Source organism: Lynx rufus, unplaced genomic scaffold (assembly GCF_022079265.1).
Source record: "Lynx rufus isolate CCGP_SWC_20201006 ecotype Redwood Valley unplaced genomic scaffold, mLynRuf1.p SCAF_11, whole genome shotgun sequence".
Lineage (NCBI taxonomy): Eukaryota > Metazoa > Chordata > Mammalia > Carnivora > Felidae > Lynx > Lynx rufus.
The window spans coordinates 46,081,188-46,102,120 of NW_025814825.1; the positions used below are offsets into that span (position 1 = coordinate 46,081,188).

The 20,933-nt window shown below is 43.6% G+C and overlaps 1 protein-coding gene across 4 annotated transcripts in view; it reads right to left on the minus strand.

Moving 5' to 3' along the window:
- SORCS1 (sortilin related VPS10 domain containing receptor 1) overlaps window positions 1–20,933 on the minus strand; it is a 505,682-nt gene that overhangs the window by 166,867 nt on the left and 317,882 nt on the right. For all 4 annotated transcript variants that reach the window (XM_047072706.1, XM_047072707.1, XM_047072708.1 and 1 more), the window contains exons 4-5: window positions 20,560–20,718; window positions 4,222–4,295 (exon numbers count right to left, since the gene is read on the minus strand). In XM_047072706.1, coding sequence (XP_046928662.1) covers window positions 4,222–4,295; window positions 20,560–20,718 — 233 coding nt within the window. The remainder of the gene's footprint in view (window positions 1–4,221; window positions 4,296–20,559; window positions 20,719–20,933) is intronic.

Genomic DNA, 20,933 nt, shown 5'->3' on the forward strand with positions numbered 1-20,933 from the left:
AAAAGGACACCTACTCTTTTAAGGGCAATATTGTACTAAGACGTGTTTTATAATCTGCTATGTATTCGTGTAAATCTGTAAATCTGTTTTAAAAACAATATGAACTCCGTGGAGGACAGTTCATATTCATGTTAGTTATGGTCGTACTAACAGGACCACCGTGATGACATAAGAATAAGGTCTTATGTTCCATAATTATTTTCTAATTGCCATCGACTACTTTCGGAGAGAGCACTGCTATTTCCAACCAGAAGAGATGTTTCTCAAGTGTACTTGGTGATGAGGAAAAGATATGAATTCATCTTCATTTCTCTCTATGGGAAATGCTGTGTTATTACCCAGAGTCCCTCACACTAGATAATTCATCACTAGAAAAGTTGCCCTCAGGCCTTTCCACACCCCCGCAGTCAGGCTCCAAGCAAAAATGATTAAAGGGGGCCTCTTGTAATTAAGCTTGCTGAGCAATCCTAGATAGCCCCATGGTTCCTATGTCATTTGAAGCAATTGGTTTCCAGGAGTGAGTCTAATAAATATTGCTTTGACTGACACCTTTGCTGCCAGCCTCAGGAAGTTGCTCAGTCAGATATACAGACCACGTGGCCAGAGATCAAGAGATTTTCATCAACAGTCATGTGCACTGTGCAATTTACAAGGTCTCATGCCTTCTCTGGAAAAACCAAAGAGCTTAAAGGACCCATGGGGGCCATCTGCCAAGCCCAGTTGGAGAGATACTCATGCCGGCACCATGGCCAAAAGAGCTTAAGGTTTTCTCTCCTCATCTGCCTGAATGGGCTGAATTTCCAGGGCTCATAGCCTCAGCCCAGAAAAAAAAGGCCACGAGGCAGCGGCAACGGAATCCATTGATTTAGGAGAGCATGGGCTTTGGAGCCAGACTGTCTACCTTTGAATCCCAGCTCCGCTACTTTCTGGCTGTGTGACCTTGGCTAAATTAGTTAATCTCTTCATGCCACAGGTTCCCTATCTGTTAATGATGATAATGCAAGTCTTACTTCATTACTTCATTAAACTGTTATAACAATTAAATAGCTTAAGTCTGAATCATACTTATCACTGTGTGGGGCTTGAATGGACAAGATGTGTCTCTCTGTTCCCAAAGGTAGAAAGAGGGGTATTATTTATTTTACTTAACAGATTAATCAGGATTCATCCACAATCATTTTTATAAAGATAATAGTATTACGACATATGGTTAAAAGGGCTTTGCTAATCAGGCTTTCAGATGAAAGACTTCTATTCAGAGAATAGATAAAAATGGACTGTAATTAGCACCCGCCAAAGAAATGATTGGTCCGTTCACCTCAAAATGCTATTTGTGAATAAGACCTTCCATGAGCTAGAAAATAGTGTGTACCATGTACCACATGCATGGGAAATAGTCCCATCTTAGTTCTTTGTTCTTGTCCATCTTTTCAGTCATTGTTTTTCTTTGTTTCTATTGGTAAGAACATATGTCTATCTAGTCCTTTGTGAATTGCAACTTCCTACTTTCTTTTGCTGGGTCCACAGGCAGCTATGTGAAGTCACTTGGAAGCAGGACTGAGGAAAGATCTGTCCCTTACACTTCTTCACTGGCAAGCTATGCGCATGGAACATCAAGTCAAAGAGAGAATGAAAAAAAAAAATAGAAAAAAAAATGGACCCTCTTTCCAAAAAGTGATTTCATGATTTTCCATAATTTATAAGGCAAAACAGATGGAGGTACAAGGTTGACACCTTGCATACTTGTGAGTAAGGGATAGCATGAGTAAGACAGCAAGAAACGCCCACCAGAGAAGGGAGACTAAGTGACAGCTAGAGGGGGATTCCCGGAGAAGAGAAGGGCCGATGTGGACCCTGAAAGCAAGGCTCAAGCCACCTCTGAGCAAGAGAAGCAGGGGGAAGGAGGTGAAGAGCTCCTGTGTAATAGAAACCTTCTTCAGTTATCAATGTCTCTCTTTTTTGAAAAAAAAAATTAATGTTTATGTTTGAGAGACAGAGCGACACAGTGTGAGCAGGGGAGGGGCAGAGAGAGAGGGAGACACAGAATCGGAAGCAGGCTCCAGGCTCTGAGCTGTCAGCACGGAGCCTGACCCACATGGGGCTTGAACCCACAAACCGTGAGATCATGACCTGAGCCAAAGTCGGATGCTTAACTGATTGAGCCACCCAGGTGTCCCTTTAGTTATCAATGTCTCTTCATGAGGCGGACAAAGAAGGTGTTGTTCCATACATAGTTCTCTAGGTGTTCTCTTCGAGCCAGTTTGTTTGCAAATGACTTGTCCTTCACTTTTTCAGGCAGTTTCACAAGTATGTTAAGAGACTCCTCTAATGCATTTCTTTGGGCTTTCAACTCCCACAAGGGTTTTTAGGGCAGGGTTTGAAAATGAGAAAGATGAAAACACATTGCTCTTAGAAGTGAGAGAACTGGGTTGGGTGTGGGGAGCCATCAGGTGCCTGGAAGCCCAAAGGCTGGTGAGAGGCAGTGTGATTTTGGGAGGAGTAAATGGGAGACGCACAACAAGCAGGGAGCTTGCTGGCTCCTTGCAGGTCCTGGTTCCAATGATTCTGAATGATGTGGACATGAAATATTGAAACTCTTGTTTGAGCCAGTTCTTATAGTACTGTTGGTACCAGCAAAAGTCTAACATCAATCTAAATGTCCTTTCTAGGGGCAGATTAGGTCAAGTAAGGTAGTCACATCTTCCAGCAGGGGTTAGGTTGTAAACTCAAAAGTGGCTGATAAGTAAAGTCAACATTACACTAGAACACTTCCTACTCTTCTTGCTTTGCCAGGATGTAGGCCCTTGGAAACAAAAAACGAAAGGAACTTCTTTATTCCCTTTTTTTTCTTTAAATTTTTTTTCTAATTTTGTTTTTTATTTTTCAGTTTTTTAATTTTTTTTAACATTTATTTATTTTTGACAGACACAGAGAGACAAAGTATGAGCAGGGGAGGGGCAGAGAGAGAGAGAGGGAGACACAGGATCTGAGGCAGGCTCCAGGCTCTGAGCTGTCAGCACAGAGCCCCACGCAGGGCTCGAACTCATGAATTGGGAGATCATGACCTAGGCCAAAGTCAGACACTTAACCAACTGAGCCATCCAGGTGCCCCCCAATTTTTTTTCTAATTTTAGAGAGAGAGAAAGAAAGATCAAAGGCACAAGTGGGGGAGAAGGGGAAAGAGGAAGAGAGAGAGAGAGAATGAATGAATGAATGAATCCCAAGAAGGCTCCACACTCAGCATGGAGCCTGTTGTGAGGCTTGATCCAAGGACCCTGGGGTTTTGGACTGAGCCAAAGTCAAGAGTTGGATGCTCAACCGACTAAGCCACCCAGGCACCCCTCCCTTCTTTTCAATCGGGGCCACCCATTCCCATGGAGGGAAGCCACCTCTAGTATCATCAGGGGGATGGGCATAGGTGGTAAAGAAAAGAAAGAATATCACTTTCCTTGCTTCATTCTTTCTTTCGCTATTCCTCTCTTCCCCTCCCCTGTGTGCAGACAAAGCGAGAAGGCAGCCCTCTGCAATATCCTGCACTATCCTCTGAAACATCTTGCAATATCCTCTGAAATATCCTGATCTTCACCAGGAACGGAATCTGCCAGCACCTTGATCTTGGACTTGTTGGCCTCGAGAGCCATGAGAAAGAAATGTGCTGTTTAAGCTACCGAGTCCGTGGTATTGTGTTATAGCAGCCCAAGCTAAGAATATACATATGTTTGGTAACTCATAGAAAATTCACGGAAGGAGAAATGAGAACCGAAGAAAGCTGGTTGTGTCCACATGATGAGATCTAGGAGACATGAAACCAGGGATAGGAGGAAAAGCTACTTTTGGATGAATAAGATCTATTTATCTACACTGAAAACCTTTGACTTTGTAATATATGTGCATATAATGCTTTTAGTGATAAAAACCAGTATTAAAATGTTAAAAGTGTCTATTTCACAAGTTCCATCAAAACAGAATAAAACAACAGTTACAAAGCCCATGCTGTTCACTAATCTCAGTGATCTATTTGGGGCTTACTGAGCAGTTTGTGACAAGGCTGTAACTTTCCCTTAAGGTGCTGACTATTCCAACATCACATCCTGCTCTGTAGGGGGATGTAGGCATGTATAAAAAGGACAGACCTCATGTGAGAGCTTTCAGTGAGAAAAAGACTCCAAAGCTCATTTACTAGGTGATCTCTTAATGTGTTACAAAAACAACGAGACTTACCAGTAGAACCTGTTTGGTACGACACCCTCCTGGATAAGCTGCCATCTTCTCCCAAATTCGGCAGAGCTGTATAACTGTTGAGAAGAGAAATTGTTCAGCACTATGACCCGTGGCACATCGGATATACAAATATTAGTTCACGGGATCAATAACAGTAAGAATAACAATGACAACAACACTAGTGCCTACCATTTGTTGAGTACCTGCAGGGTAAATGATCCACGTGTCATCTCTAGTCCTCATGTACACTCTGCAAGTCAGATATTAATATCCCCCCTTTACAACTGAGGAAGCTGAAGTGCAGGAAGATGAAGTGATTTGTTGGAAATCGCATACCCTCTAAACATTAGAATCAGCTGGGATTCATACTTGGTTTCACCCGGTGACAGAGCCAGTGGTACCTTGTGACCTAATGATATCACGTGCAGATCATTGTGTGGAATATGAAGAAGTGCAAAATCGAGACCTGTCTCTCGAAGAGCCGATAGTATGACCTGAACCTGACTAAAGTCATGAGGAATGCATGAGGCCACCAGGAACAGAGGAATGCCAAGGAGGGAGACTCAGAAATCAGGGATGCTTCACAGATGTGTGCGGATTCAGCCGAGGTCCGAATGAATGGTAGCATTCACACTGACAAAAACAGAACACTCATTGCAAAAGGAGTGATGTGGTCAAAGTGGTGAGATGTGCAGGGACAGTATACAAATAAGCCTGGCTTATCTACATAAATATAGATGTGAATGTTGAGGGCAACTTGGGAAAAGGCTTTGAATGGTAAGTCAGGGAGCCCGGAACTGAACCTGCAGTCCAGGGGAGCCAGTGTTGTTGTTGGTCTTTTCCACAACAGCCAGAGAAGCTTCAGGCTATTCCAGCAGCCCACATGGACTACACCTTCACTTTGATCCAAGGGCTCCCCATGCATTATTTCATTTCATCCACACATCATCCCTGTGATATATGAAGTTAATTTACAGATGGCTCTACAGCTGGTAAGAGTTCAAGTCCACATGCCACATGGCTTCAGTACTCTCCCGAGGCCACTACAAAGAAACACTGCTCATGAGACAGGGTCTAATGCTCCACATATTCCATTCCTTCCAAATGTCATTCTTCTCTTACATCTTGCTCTTTATCCTGGCTCACTCCACACCTCTGCTCCTCTCCAATAATCTTTACAGCTCTAGAGAAGTGTCCTCATGGCAGCCCGGAGATTCCTGTTGCTCTAGGCATTCTGGGTCCCATGGACATTTGGCTACCGATGTGATAAATATCATTGGAAACATCTCCTTTCTACTGTGTGCCTGGTCTGTAACCCAGTCACATCCCAATCTTCCACCACTGCATTCGCCCAATCCCACAGTGAATGGATAATGAGTCATACTCTACTGAATACCATGACTGCCCAGCCTTGTCTTGTCTCCAGCTTCAGCACTCAGTGAAGGGTCAAATGACTCACCGAGTGATTCACCAAGGCTGCACATGCACTGGGCAAGTCCAAGGAACAGGTCAGCTCAAGTGAGTATTTACTGACCCTTGGAAGAGCTTCCTATGACAGTATGTCCAGTGGGTCAAAACAGACTCTAAAGCCAAAAAGAAAAGGCTGAAATATGTGATTACTAAGCAAGTGGCTCAACTGAGTCCAACGACACAGTATTTGGGTATTTGGTCAAGGAGAATTTATGGCTGTTTCTTTCAAGTCTTACTATTTTTCTCTGCCCCATCATGCCTGGGGAAAGGTTGCCTGCATACATTTTATGCTTGATTCCTTTTAAGAGTGCCATGCAGAGCTGGGGACACAGTTCCCATCACAGAGATAACAACAGATGGGACAGTTCACTCTCTCTCCATTCAGAACCCAAGCAGCCAGGGCACACACGTCCTGCTACTTGTTTGCCAGCGTGTTGCGAACACTTGGCATCTGAATGCACAGACTTGGGGAACAACAGCAAGCACCTGGAATGGGAGGGTCTGCTCCTCCTTCTCCCCTTGCTCTATCTTTTTTAAAGCCCAGAGCTACACTTCTTTCCATGAGTTTAAAGAGAACAGAGTCCACACCATTGTCTGTGTCTCTGTCTCTATATAAATGTACGTTAATATCTATCTTTATATATAAGGATTTATGCAACTGTAACAGAAGAAGGATGGTTTGAAATAATGACAACTCTGGGTGTGAAGCTGGACTCCCAGATATCCTGAAAACCAAATATTAACTCTGAGGGTTCATATGGGGCCACCCCTGCCCCCATAGAAAATTCATCTCTGTGAGGAATCACTGGGTGCTGGCGTGTGTGTGTGTGTGTGTGTGTGTGTGTGTGTGTGTTTTCTATGTCTTTTTTAATTGATCCCTCTAGGCTTGGATTCAGAATCTGTGGACCAGTCAGGTATGTCCCATGATATTTGTTTTTATCGTCTTCATGGGCTGCTTTGTTATTTGTGAACATCCAGAGGCCCCTCAAGCAATAGATATACCAGACAATCCAATAAACCAAGCCTCTTATTCAGCTTGGTGACATTACTTCCAGCCTTCTTTCTCGAAAGGTCCCCTTTGGTGTTGGCGGACTCCACCTTCTCACTCTCTCATCCACACCTGAACACATTTCCTCTGCTGTGTCTTCACTGATGCTACCCACTCTGGTTGCGGTGGCTTCAGGACTTGCCTACCTCAATGTCAGTCTTCTTTTTTAGGCCCAGATCAAAATATACCTTTCCTATGAACTTTCTCCTACACACTAAAATTCCCAGTGGCCTCATTTCCAAAGATCTATGGTTCCACAGATGGTATCAAACTACAGGCCACCTATTTATATTTAACTTACTCAGTAGCCTTCCAAGAGAACCTTCTAGGAATGCAAGGCAGGAGTTCCTCCCTATCTTAAATCACTCTAAAATATCTGAGACCACTCACTGCCCCTTTGACAGAACTACAAAGCTCATAGGTATCGGGAATCCTTTCCTTCCAGAAAGCGTCTAGCACATAGTGATGATAAGAGGGGGGAGGAGTATTGATTTTATACCATGCAAATTCCCTAGTGATGAATCTACCCAGTAAAGTACCACCCAGGTTTCCCAGTGGGCGAACAAAGGTCACTTATCAGAGGGATATGTTTTATTTCCATAGATCCACAGTAGAGGTCTAGATCTAAAAAATAAACAAATGAACAAGCCAAAACTATAAAAAATCAGTACATTTGAAACTGCCAAGGATTTGGAAGCAGGGTCTTGCCTATTTACCCTTAGCCAAAGCTGCTCTGTGTACTTCACCTACTACTTTAAACATTTTCCCCCTAGTGTCCAGGCTGGAGTCAGAGCAAGAAAAGTTTACCAACTCAGAGCCACTCAAATTAACGTGTTAATGAAACCTGCAGAGCCTGACAGCAAAATTCTCCTCCATAAAGCAGAGAGAGGGCTCAAGGCCTTTTACTCAATGACACTGTCTCAGCCGCCAGTGGAAAGCTTTTTGTGTAGAACGAGTCAACGTCCTTTAATACAATTCATAGTGTTGGTAGTACCTAAATAAGATTTATTTCCCTGTCTGTCTCTGGCTCTAAGGTTTCTTTTGACTGTCAGAACACAACACTAAGAACTATCATTACTATCTGTCACATCAGAGAAAACAGAACAGCTTTCTCCAGGAATGCTGAGCAGAGAGAAAGAGAGAGAGAGAGAGAGAGAGAGAGAAAGAGAGAGATCAGAGGGAAGACACAATATTTGTTTTAGGAGGGCAACATTCATCTACTAACCTCTGTCGTAAACACCAAAACACCATTCTTGAAGGGCTTTTGGTTTTGTTTTTATTAGGCTAACACTGGTACAAACTATTGGGGGAAATTGGGGAAAATTTTTTGAAGGAGTAGAAATTTTAGAAAGGGAACATGGAAAGGATTCTGGTTGACTAAGAATGCAAGGCAGAAAGCCCTTCCTGTCTCAAATCATCCTAAACTACCGGAGACCTCTTTCCTTCCTCAGTAAATATAACTTAATGAGCACAAACCCAATGCTCATCTACACTCCAGATCTACTATTAGCCTCAGGGCCTGACCCTCCATTCTGTCATTATGCTGGTCTGGGCCTGTCAATACTTCTCCCTCCTGCCAGGCTCCTTTCCAGAATGGTCAATCCCTCTCTTTTCCTCCCCCCACCTCCTCCCTCCCCCCTTCCCTCCTTCTTTCTTCTTCTTATTTTTTTTCTTTTTTAGACATCTCTCACACTGGTTTGTTTTGCCATCTGCCGTTGTCTGCTGTGAGAAGAGTCCAGATAAAAATACAGTTAATTGCAAAGAATACAATGGCAAGGGTTAGTTTTGCTGTGAGCTTTTAACCAGTTCAGCCATCTTTGGGGCCGTCCTCAGGAGGCTGCAGAGATGCAACTGGATTAGGGCTGCAGGCTCAGGGAGAACAAAGATGGATGCCACAGGAAGACAGAGAGCTTGCGGGTGAGAATGGTGAGAGTCATTGGCATTGCTCAGCGTCCCTGCTCTTCAGCAGACTAAGCCGGGGTGAGAGAAGGGAGGTGTGAGCACAGCTGATGGCAACTTCCGTTTTCCATCTTCTTACCATTTGCATGGTGGCTGAAACCCCAGCAGGGAAGCATCTTTCTTTGAAGAGAAATCCCACTTCCGTGTGCCGATGCAAAAGCCTGCAATCATCACTGTCCCTGGAAAGTCTTCTCAATATTTCTAAATCAGATCAATGCAGCCACTCTTTCAAAGTGAGACAAGTGCACATTAGGGATTTTCTTCTGCACTTAGGATATTGGTGCGAGGACACAATTTGGCAAAAGGGAAGAGCGATAACATCTTTTAGATCTGTGGTTGACAGGATTGAATGCTTCCTCCACAAAGCTCCTCATGGAGACTTTCCCAGTGAGGAGGCAGGCCCCTGGGTCTCCTCCACACAGACTCCTCGAGAGGCTTCCATGTTGGCAGAATACTTCCTGCTGGGGGCTCTTTTCAAGGTTGCCTGCTTGCTCCTTTTTGCTTCTCTGCCCTTAACATTCTAGAGGCAGGAGGCCTGCAAATTGCACTTCTTGAGATGGCTGACAGAAAACCCTGCCAGTTTTATTTTATTTGCCTCATCCTAATAATGCCCTGGGGATGGTCTGGGTACAAAGCACTCATCTACCTCATGATTCTCCAGTTCTCAATGCTGTTACTGAATTCTTCTTAGGAAAAAAGAGATGGCACCTTGAGGACTTCAAATGAATTCTTAACGCCAGGCCCGAGGCACTGCAAATATCAAGCTCTTTCGTCCACCAGCTTCAACAGGAAGAAAGAGAATCCATCCACAGAAATCCATGGTCGTCAGAAGTGTGCCGGATACTCTGGTTCTACGGCACGGAACAAGGCCTGACCTCACTTGAAGGGAATAGCACACCCAGAGGTACCTAAAGTAGTTTGATAAAGCTTCCCTAAGCGTTGGCACAAGTCTTCTTCCTGGCTGGTGGGTATAGGGATAGGTGGTGAGAGACGCATCATGGCTGTCTCAGACCAGCACTCCTGTCGCCAACACATGCAAATTCCTCACACCAAAGGCTAGAATATCACGGATAACATATAGTAATCATGTATAATGTTCAGTTCAGAGTGCTATGGTGGCCTATGCAGGAGAGACTCTTCCAGATTGGGAATCTGGCAGAACTTTCAATATGGGCCCAGGAGGACAGTTAAAATTCCTTAAAATAAATATGAAGTGAAAAAGTGTTCCAGAATGAACGGGTTAGTCTGAGCAAATAAACAGAGCTGCAAAGCTTAGGGTCGTGTTTTTGTTCTTTGTTTGTGAACTGCAAGAGACCCAGCTTGACTGGGCTATGTGCAGAAAGGTGAAGCCATGGGGGCCGAGAGGCTATAAACAGAGCCTGGGTGCGGGATGGATGCGGATGGACAGATGCAATCCTACTGAAACTTGCAGGGAGCTAATACAGACTGGATCCAAATGTCACCAAGGTCAAAAGACAAGAGCACCAAGGCTGTGGATTCAGCCTTTGCTGATGAACAGTGAGCAGGAATGATGGCATATCACTGGCTCCATCAATCTCTCCTGTGGCTGGATTTATCAAATCTGTCACTGGCCATTCCCCAGCTGTCACTGAAGTCTGTCACATGCCCCACAGTTGGGTTTGGCACTTTGAGGCAGGCTTGGGAGATTAGACATATGGAGCTGGGGCTGTCTGGGAAGGAAGGTTCAATATGTGACCGAGGGCCACTTTCATTTATAGATACTTCCTGTGCACCTGGGTCTGGAGGGTGTGTGTGTGTGTGTGTGTGTGTGTGTGTGTGTGTGCGTGTGTGTATAATATGGAATCTTGGCCTTAAAGATGATCTAATATAGATGGAGAAATAAATATAAGATAAATAAAATAATTAGATGCTGAAATAGAATCTATGTGACAAATCCCATAATATCAAGGCAACTGATGATAAAAGGAGTAGCTCTCCATAGCCATACGATCATACCATTTTTTAAATGCACAGATGATAAAGCTCAGAAGTTGTGAAACATAAAAATAAGCAGGAGAAAATTGTCACTTGGAACGTAATTGGAGCTGTGTCTCTGTAAGACCAATGCATTAGGACCATGAAGATGGAATGGGGGAGACAGGCCAGCTGGAAGGTGCTGCACCAGGGTGGGGGACCAATGAGTGCCTGATTAGACCGGGCCCCTGGGTATGAGACAGAGGGAAGGGGAGGCCATTAAAAAATATAAACAAACAAAACAACATTTAAAAAGAAAAACATCTGACCAGAAGTAGAACATTAGAGTGGGTCACTTCTTTTTTTTTTTTTTTTAAGTTCATTTATTTATTTTGAGAGAGAACAGAGAGAGAGCAAGAGGAGAGGGGCAGAGACAGGGAGAGACAGAGTCCCAAGCAGGCTCTGTGCTGTCAGGACAAAGTCCGTGAAGCCCAATGTGGACTCATAAACCCTGAGATCATGACCGGAGCCAAGATCAGGAGTTAGACACTTAACCGATTGAGCCACCCAGGCGTCCCCATCAAGTGGGTCACTTCTGAAAGCCCCATCACTTGGCCTGGGCAGGGGGAAGTTTTACAAGCAGACTCCTCTCTATCACAAGGAGTGCGGGTGTCTAGGAACCAGTGAGGGCTGGTTTCCCTCCGGCTCACAGGTCCCACCACCCCTCGCTTCCTCTCCCGCGTGATCTTCAAACAAGAGTCCTCCCTCTGCTGTGAAATCAGCTCTTGATATGGGGACCGCGGTATCTGTCAGAGGGATATGTGGTAGGTCGGACAGAGAAGAGACAACTACATAAAAACAGGGGGAGGGAAATGGCAATTAAAGAAAATTTAAAAACCATAATGGCTTTTCCAGGGAGGCAAACATTTTTTGGGGGGGGGTTTGGATTTTTTAATGCAATGACAGAGCGTGAAGACATTCAAACAACAACTATACTCTGGTTCTAGCAATTGCTTGACAGGCCATCTTAGGAAATTTTCTTAACTCCTTAGACCCGCAGAGTCCCCAAATGCTAAATGAGCATAATAACATCACTAATGCTTGCTGCAAGAATAAAGTTGAGCAGTTGGTGTGAAAAACCCTGCAGAAGGCTTGCTACAGGATGAATGAATGGTCAGTGCTAGTTCTGTCTCGCTCCTCTTTCTGCTACTGATTATTGCCATCAAGCTTCAGTATCCACAGACCCTGAGGAAGGCAGAAATGATAGGGAGAGGCAGATGTGACTGTCTTTTTCTTCCAGACTTTCTGGAAGCAAGGAAGGGTCTTAGATAAGAATTCCAAGTTCCCAGCCTCTGAGGCTGAATATTTTTTTATCATGGTCTTTCCTAGGGCAACAGAAGCTATTTGGCTTTGAATCACAAGTCTTCTTGTTCTGGGATATTTTCTTGACATGCCTGTAGTTGCGTCGGCCAGGCAGGCATTGGAGTTAAGTAAGTGGGGAGAATGAGAGTCTTGAAGGTCTGTATCGGTGCCCTTTCATTTGATTTTAGGAACCTGGCAATTTTAGGAGGGTGTGTAACTTCCGGTTTTTCTTCTTCTTGCCAGCTATGTGATCGTGGCCTCTGAGTCCCTGGGAACAATGACTGTGCCATTTGTAATACGTACTTATAATATCATGGTAAAAGGTTGGCCAAGATCACATTTTTTTTAAATATGAAAATCATAGTCATAAATTCACAAAATGTGTCTACTCACAAGGCCAAGCCTTCCTCCTCCCCAAAGCCCTGACCTTCTTGGCAACATCACTGCTTGCAACCACTCTTGACATGGAAGAATGCAGAAAATCCTAGCATTATAAGATTTCTAAAGGGCCCCCCTGAGAGGCAGGGCTTTCTGGGCATCTTACAAATGAGCTCTATAAGGAAAGAAATCCAGGTTCTCTTAAGCAGTCTAATGTCCTACAAACTTTTCCAGACTGGGACCTGGTTTAAGGAGGTGACAAACTTCATTCAGACAAGTACTGGTGGACAGAACAGATCAAAAGAGCTGGCTAAAAAGCGGCACAAGGAAAAATGTTGACTTTATTTCAAAGCTTAAATAGCTACCAAATAGCATAATTGTGCCTGTCCAAACCTTAATCCTAGCAACTCCTTTCGATATGTCCCAGTTTTCCTTCTTGCAGCCCCTTCCATTCAAATGGTTAGGAACAGGTAGCTCAAAGTGTTCCAGGTCGCAAGTGAAAAATGACGATACCACCTAGTTAAACAAGGCATCTAAGGTGAACAGAGGCCTCTCTTGTTTACATATTATGGCATTTCAGCTAGAGAATTTGTTTTATAAACAAGCACTGGGGATGACATTTAGCAAGCTCCCTGGTTTCCACTCTAATTGCCAGTTTTGTAGTTGGATACTTACATTATTTACATATTCATGAGAATAGAAATCAGCTCTGACATTGGAAAATTTCAAGCACATGGAAATCCTACCAAATCAGCAAGGACTATAATGCTCAACATATTTCATATACATAACTGAGTGCCTTTTTACTTACTGTCGTGCCTTGGAGAAACAGGATGGCATTAGGTAGCTATCTGTTTGCTAAGTGCACTTGTGCAGAAATTATTTGACTATCCCCGGGGAGCTGAGTTTCAAGGATCTATTTATCATTTATTACAATCTTGCCCTTTTGACATTTAGGGGCTAGCAGGTCTATTAAAAAACAAACAGAGTTACTGTGAAGACAAATGCTTTAATATTTAATGGTTTACTGTTATTATAATCAATACTTTGAGTACTGCGCATCAGTTCTTCCTTGCTCCATTCATTCTGGTTCCATGGTACCTTTCAGCGATTGAATGCTAAGGGGGCATCTGACATTGACCTAAATGTCTACGACTTCAGGTACTGGGGAGACACCGAACTGCCGCTAAGGCAGCCCCGTGTCTAAATCCAGTGACGCCACACCAGGTCAGCTCGCTCTCAGGCCTCTGAATCATACACTGGCTGGCAGTTCTACGATGCTTACTCTTCACCAGGCTCTGTGGTAAGTGTTTTACACACGTTATATCAGCATCCTCACACGGTCCCGTGAGGCACATTCTCTTATTGTTACTTCTACTTTACAGTTGTAGAACCCATACGGTGACCTGCCAAAGGTCACCCCGCCATTGGTAGGACCTGACAGAGTAGAGAGCTCATGATCTTATCTGGCTTGCTGTATTGTCTCCTACTGGCGAGAAAGCACTACGACTGAGTTTTGGAAAATTCTGACCTTTATTCCTTTTTCAAGCAGTCACAGTTTGCCAAGATCCAGAACAACCAAGATCAGCAAAGGCTTTCTGTTAGGACGTAGGAAAGATTAAAAAGGAATGGAGGGAGGGAGGTGTTTTGTTTTTGTTTGTTTTGTTTTATTTATTTATTTATTTATTGGTTTTTAGGAATGGATATGAAACTAAAAGGAGTATTTTTTTTATTTACTTTTATACAGGTTACTAAAATTCTATCGTATGCTATTGAACACATTGGCAGTATAATTTTCCTTTTCCTTTTTTTTTTTTTTTTTTTTTTAAATTTTTTTTTTTTCAACGTTTATTTATTTTTGGGACAGAGAGAGACAGAGCATGAACGGGGGAGGGGCAGAGAGAGAGGGAGACACAGAACCGGAAGCAGGCTCCAGGCTCTGAGCCATCAGCCCAGAGCCAGACGCGGGGCTCGAACTCACGGACCGCGAGATCGTGACCTGGCTGAAGTCGGACGCTTAACCGACTGCGCCACCCAGGCGCCCCTAATTTTCCTTTTCTATCAATATATCATTTTAGCTCAAAGTTAGTCTTCACTCATGCAGAGAATGCCGACTGTTAATATTTAGGGTTTCAATTATGTGTGAAAAGAGCCTCCTTATCAAAACATGTTCGCCCCCTTCAAAGCTATGATTCGGTTTTGTGTATATCTCACACATACACATAAATGCCAAAATATTGAAGGTGAGGTAACATGCAACCCTTAGGATTTCTTGCTTCTTTCATAAACTGTGATTCTTTGGAATACAGAGGAGTCAAGCAGGCTCTCACGTGATATTACTTGGAATGCTGAATCATCGAGTTCCGGAATAAATGAAACAATATAAACTGGTGAATATTCTAGAACTGTCACAAAATGAAGGGTAGCCCACCAAACTGTCCTGAAGGTTCTCTTACGGCCACAGAATTGATCCCCAATTTGGATGCATTTTTTTAAAAATTCACAACACAGGGGCACCTGAGTGGCTCAGGCGGTTAAGTGGATCACTTTTGACTTTGGCTCAGGTCATGATCTCACGGTTTGTGAGATCGAGCCCTGCACTGGGCTTTGAGCTGACAGTGCAGAGCCTGCTTGGGATTCTCTCTCTCTCCCCCTCACTCTCTGTCCTCCCATGCTCTTTCTCTCTCTCAAAATAAATAAATAAAACTTATAAAAAAATCACAAAACAATTTAATGTCTGAAATAAAACTGACAGGGAGATCCATGAACAGGAGAAAAAGAAAACTGATGGGAAAGACAGAAGGGAAAGAAAAGTGATTTGGGGACTAATGCAAGGCAGCAAGATGAAATTTATTCTCCCCTCACCATTTTCTGTTTTAAGTTTTTGAGCTGGTTGGGGCGCCTGAGTGGTTCATTCAGTCAAGTGTCCGACTTCAGCTCAGTTCATGATCTCACGGTTCGTGAGTTCGAGCCCCATGTCAGGCTCTGTGCTAACAGTCTGGAGCCTGGAGCTTGCTTCAGATTCTGTGTCTCCCTCTTTCTCTGCACCCCCCACACACACGTGCTCATGCTTTATCTCTCTCTCTCTCTCAAAAATAAATAACATTATTTTTTTTTTAATTTGAGTTAGTTGTAAATACTTAAAAGTATGAAAATACCATATCTAATAGACCAGGATTCCTTCTCTTGAGAAAATATGAAGGTCTGGTGACACTGGACGAGCTACCCAAGGCTGCAAGAACAACAGGGTGGAGCCTCCCAACACCTCCCCACCCCCACCCCTCTAAATGTCTACATGAACACCTGCTCTCCACCTCACAGCCCAGACCCAGCCGCTTTGTTCGGTACCGTTTCTTGCTCGTTGTTCATGGCCTCAATGAACTTGGATATCCACAAGGGCGGCAAGAGGAAGTACACCTCCTGGGACCAGAGAAAAAGGGTCAGAGCCAGCAGGCCCCCCTGCAGATCTTTGCCAGGGGGTTAAGTGGAGCAAGCAGGTGAGGGGGCCTTTCCTCTAGAGCTGCTCACTGGCCTGAGCCCCAAGTGGTCATGTTGCTTTCCCAACACTGCAGACCCCCCCCCTTTAAAAATTGTCCCCCAGTGCAACCCCTAATGGAGAGGCCGGGGGCCCAGTGCCACGGTGGTCTGCAAAGCTGAGGTATATGCACATTCCTATAATTTTCTTCTTCTTTTTTTTCTCTTTCAGTCACATCTGCGTTTTGTTTTCTCTCATTTCAAATGTTTCCCAACACATCATGTTTAGTGAGGTGTTTAAGACAGACTGAGAGATGCCGTTGGAGGCAATGTTTTACAGCACAGTTTGTACACTAGTTTATTGCCAAATTAAAATAAAGATGTAATCTGGCAGACTCAGCCTGCTGCTAAGCCTTCCTTGGGTGGTTTCCTGCACTGAGGCAAGCAAGTGAGGGGAAACTAGCAAGGAAGTGAAGAACTCTCTCTCTGCTTTCCGGTGCCGGCTCCATTTCCGAATGCAAAGAAACAAACAAACAAACAAACAAATGTACAGAATGTTTGCTTTGCGGACTGCTTAGTTACGGAAATAAAAAAGATAATAAATAAATAAAGGAGAGCAAGATCTTGGTGGTCCTGCACTAAATGCTATGCATTCTTCGTTGTGTCCATTGTGACTGACTGCTATTTTGTAAGAATTCTTAGTAGTGTGACATTATGGGACCAGTATCCCTCTGTCCATTTGACAAAATTTCCATAGTATCTATTATATTTACATTTCTGGAGATTTCAGGGCTTTCCAAAGGCACACCTTCACAAAGACCCATTAGAAGCCAAGGAGGCTAACTCCTTTGTCTATACTGCATTAGGCCCCGGACAGGGCTCCCTAAGTAGCCAGGGTACTTCAGGACCTTAAAGGGAAAAAAAGGTACTGCTTTCTGCTTCAGTCATTCCTGTGGTGTTTGGAAAGCCGCATGTTCATTCAAAAAAGCTTTCACCTCTTGGCAACCATCTAGACATTGAATATCATAGTCAGATTTCTCTCAGAAAAAAAAAAAAAGACTGAAACATCAGAAGGCCTGATTTTATGAATTCTGAGGGCCTTGGTCCATACACATTTGTCCGTGATGAAAAGCTATTTTTAAGAAAATAAATCTGATTTCCTATGGAATTGGTGGCCAGTAAAACTCTCTCTTGGGCCAGAAAGGACAACAGGCTCAACAAAACACTTTGGGTCCTTTAAAATGCGCACATCAAAAAACATCCTCTCGGTACTGAGGCACACAAGATGAAATGCAGTCAGAGCAGAACACCGCAGCTCATATGGGCTCTGTCCTGCAAGCCAGGGCTCCAGACTCTGTCCTCAGGGCCTTAAAAGTCTCCTGTACTGAAGGAGAGAAAAAGCAATGGCAGGGAAGTAAGGGGAAAATAAGGGTGGCGAAAGAGGGAGAGTATGTATTCAAAAGAGGGAGGGCACGTCTGAGAAGACAATGGGGGCAGGAGACCAGGAAGAGGGGGGAGAGGAGGACTCTGTTCACGGGTGAGTTCTCAAGGAGTGGCCACCTGAAGAAGATTCTTTCAAAGGGACAGCACCTTTTACTTGAGGATTCTGTCCACCATAGGCTGGCGTAGAAAAGCATCCAGCAGCGTGAGGACCAGCAATGAGACTAAGATCTTCACGGGGAGTTCTGCCGCAGTAGCAATAGTAGTTGTCACAGAAAAACTGATGAGCAATCCTTACATGAAAGAAGAAATGTTCCCTTTTCCTGGGCAAATATAGTCATTGGCCTGCCAACACCAGCACAGGGCTCTCCTTGGTGCTCAGTGCAGCATCTCATCAATGTTAAAAGCTCCATGATTCATGGGTGTTTGCTGGCTATTATTTTCATATCACTGACCCACCTGAGTGGCCACCACCCTTTCCACTTGACTTCCAGCCAACCTCATTGGCCAATGGCTCATCTTATGGCTGCAGCCCACTTGCCTCCCAGCAAATGCCCCACTCCTCATTCTGTGACTTAAGCCCTAAGATATGGAGTACTCTATCCCCGACTCATCTTAGAAGGCTATCTACAATTTTTTTTTTCTAGGATGATTTCTCCTTCACTCTAGGAAAAACAGAGAGCTCAACAGTAAGGTTGGTATCTTTCTGCCTAACTGCTAATCTCTAGATGTCATAATCAAGGATGAGAATGCTACCAAATTTCATATAAGCCTTTATTCCATTCACTGAACTTTGACATGTGATACCAATGAGTAGTTTTTCTCTTTGGGGGAAATTCATTAACTTCTCATAGTTTTGGTTTGTTAGCTACATACCAGCAAAGACTGTTAAGGCTCCTTCCAGCTCTAAAGTGATAGAATTCATTTGGTCCATGGTCACAGAAGGTATTTTTGGTCCAGACCAGGACTACTGCCATATAATCCTAACCGGTCTTCTTGCTTTTGACCTCATATTATCCCAGTTCATCCTAACTTTGCTACCAGAATAACCTTCGTAGTGTATACCTCTGAAGACATCATCACACTGGCCAAATTTTTCAAAAGGGTCCTAATTATGAAAACAAAACTTATTTTGCCTAGAAGTCAGGCAGTCAAAACAGCAACAAGCAGTCAAGATCAGATTCCAAAAATATATACAGAATTAACTTTACTAAATTTTAGTTTCAGTCAAATGGACGCATTCTCAACCCTGTGAACACTGTTTTTCTAACTTTATATTATTGCTCAGGACATTCCTCTTGTGTACAGTGTGGTCCTCCAAACAGAAATATGACATATATTCTTTAAGGTCAAGGTGAAATCACTTCATAAGATCTCTATCTCCTGAACTTTGGGCTGCCAATTTCATATAATCCATCCAGCTACTTCAACTGGGTATCTATTATGTGTGAATGAGGGTACTGCCTTTTTGGCTTCTCTTAGGCTATTAGTGAACTCATGTACATTTATCTTCTCTCCCCGCATGGACTGAACGCTCCTTGATAAACTGATTTAGACCAACATTGCACCATGAGGAGCATCTACAACAGAGCTGGAGTCTAATGTATTTTTGTCCATCTCATTGGAAGTGCACCTGCAAGCATACTTATTTGTGTAAACACGTGTTGAGGCAAAGACCAACACCAAGTACCATTCACCAAGTACTGTGGCTGAGTTGGGGCCACAACTCAGATGTCCACAGTCCTCCAGGGTTGTTCACTCGGCCACAGTGGCTGTGGGAGGCCCTGTTTGAAGTGCTGGAACATGAAGGGTTACATGTGTGGGCATCTCTTCCAGCACAACTGTAGAGTTTCTACTTAGCCAGGTAAATCTGGTCCTCACTGTGCCTCTGGCATCAGGGGGAAAATTAACCAACTGTCAAATAAAATACAGTCAACCCAGTGGATTAAATGACTAATTCTCCGTGTCCCGAGCTGCTCAGCCTCGCCTCTGGTAACTGCACCATCTTGGACCAGATGCACTGTGGCCTGACTCCAGGAATGAAATTTTACATTCTGCTGAAAGGGTAGCCAGGCTGCTCAAGAGGAAAAGAAGATACTAATTGTAAATCTTTTCTATTTTTAGTCTCAATGTGCATTTTGTTAGGCAGTAAGGGCAGCATGAATAAAACTCCAATCCTAAGAATTTTAATTTGCCACCTCCAAAATGCCCGAGTCAGTAGAGATCTTGGAAGGTTGCGTCTACCCTTCCCCTGCCTTCAGGAAGAACCCCGCACATCTACATCTGCTCGACAGAAAAAAAAAAAACAAACCCTAGAATAACCTCCTCACTCACAGAAGTTCGGTATCTCTTTAAATATATATAATTTCTAGCACAAGATTCCCATAAAAAGATTTTGCAGAATAACTTCACTGAATCATTCACTTCACAAAGAGCATTGCAATATTTCACCTATTTTCTCATTGGCTTTTATAGCTAGAGTCTCATATTTGCCTGTAAATCCTTTGTTTCTTTAATTGTATCTGCTGTTGCTCACCTTATATTCTACCTGAAAATTTAAGCTTCTTAAAAGCAGGGACTAGAGATATTTTATAGTGTATGTGTAGTATATAGTATATATCCCATAAAATATATACACATATCTCTCTCTCTCTTTCTCACACACACACACACACACACACACACACACACACACACTAGCACAACCTCAGTCAATGTTCTTAAAAAGTAGACCTCTCCTTCAGCACAACCACCAAGAGAAGACAGAGTTGTCTTGTCAGTGTGAAATGACTTGGTTCTGAATAATGTCCTCTATGAACATTATCACTGCTCCTCTGGCCATGTCTCTCACTGTTTTAGCAAATCACTAGTGTTCTTCACCTTTTTAGAGTTTTCCTTCCCAAGAAGGCTCTGAAAAAAAAGCTCTGGGTCCTTAATCCAGAAAAATGTTCACATCTCCACATGCACAAAACACTGTCTCAAATTCCATGGGGGGTAGGAGCCCCTGATGGCCCATGGCATCTATTAATAACTGCTTCTCCACCATGTCTTCCTTAGTGTCAGGCTCTTCCCTTGTATGTTATTTCAGATATTTACACAGCTCAAGCAAGCACCTTGAAATCTTCCTTGCTGCTCCCGATGCCCTGGTTCAGAGTTCAGGCTACTGCACAGAACAAAAGTCACTGCTGAGAAGAAAGGTAGAGACAATCAACTCCTGGTCCGTTCCCTGGAAAACCAGGCACTGTTGTCTCAAATGAGGTAATTATGCTCACCTTTTGGTCTTGGCTGTATGCCAGAATCCAGTCCTCTTGCTTGGGGTGGAAAAGCAAGCTCTGAATGTAAAAGTTCAGCCGGTACTTCTGATAGGTGGCCCCTTCATCTGAGCTGATCAGTAAGCTGCTCTCAATCTCCGGGTCTGTGAGTAACATGATCTGCAGCCGAGAATTGTTGGGGAAAGAAGACAACAAAATGTTAAGTTTCCAAACTTACAAAAACTAAAGAAAGGAGCTAACGGTTCGGTAAGACAGCAAGAAGGACTAAAGAATGCTTGGCTAAACAAGGACATTGGCTCTGTCGCTTTGTTCTCCTGGACCAATGCCATGAAACTGTTTTCACTAAAAAATCAAAGAGGCAGACAAGCTGGAAG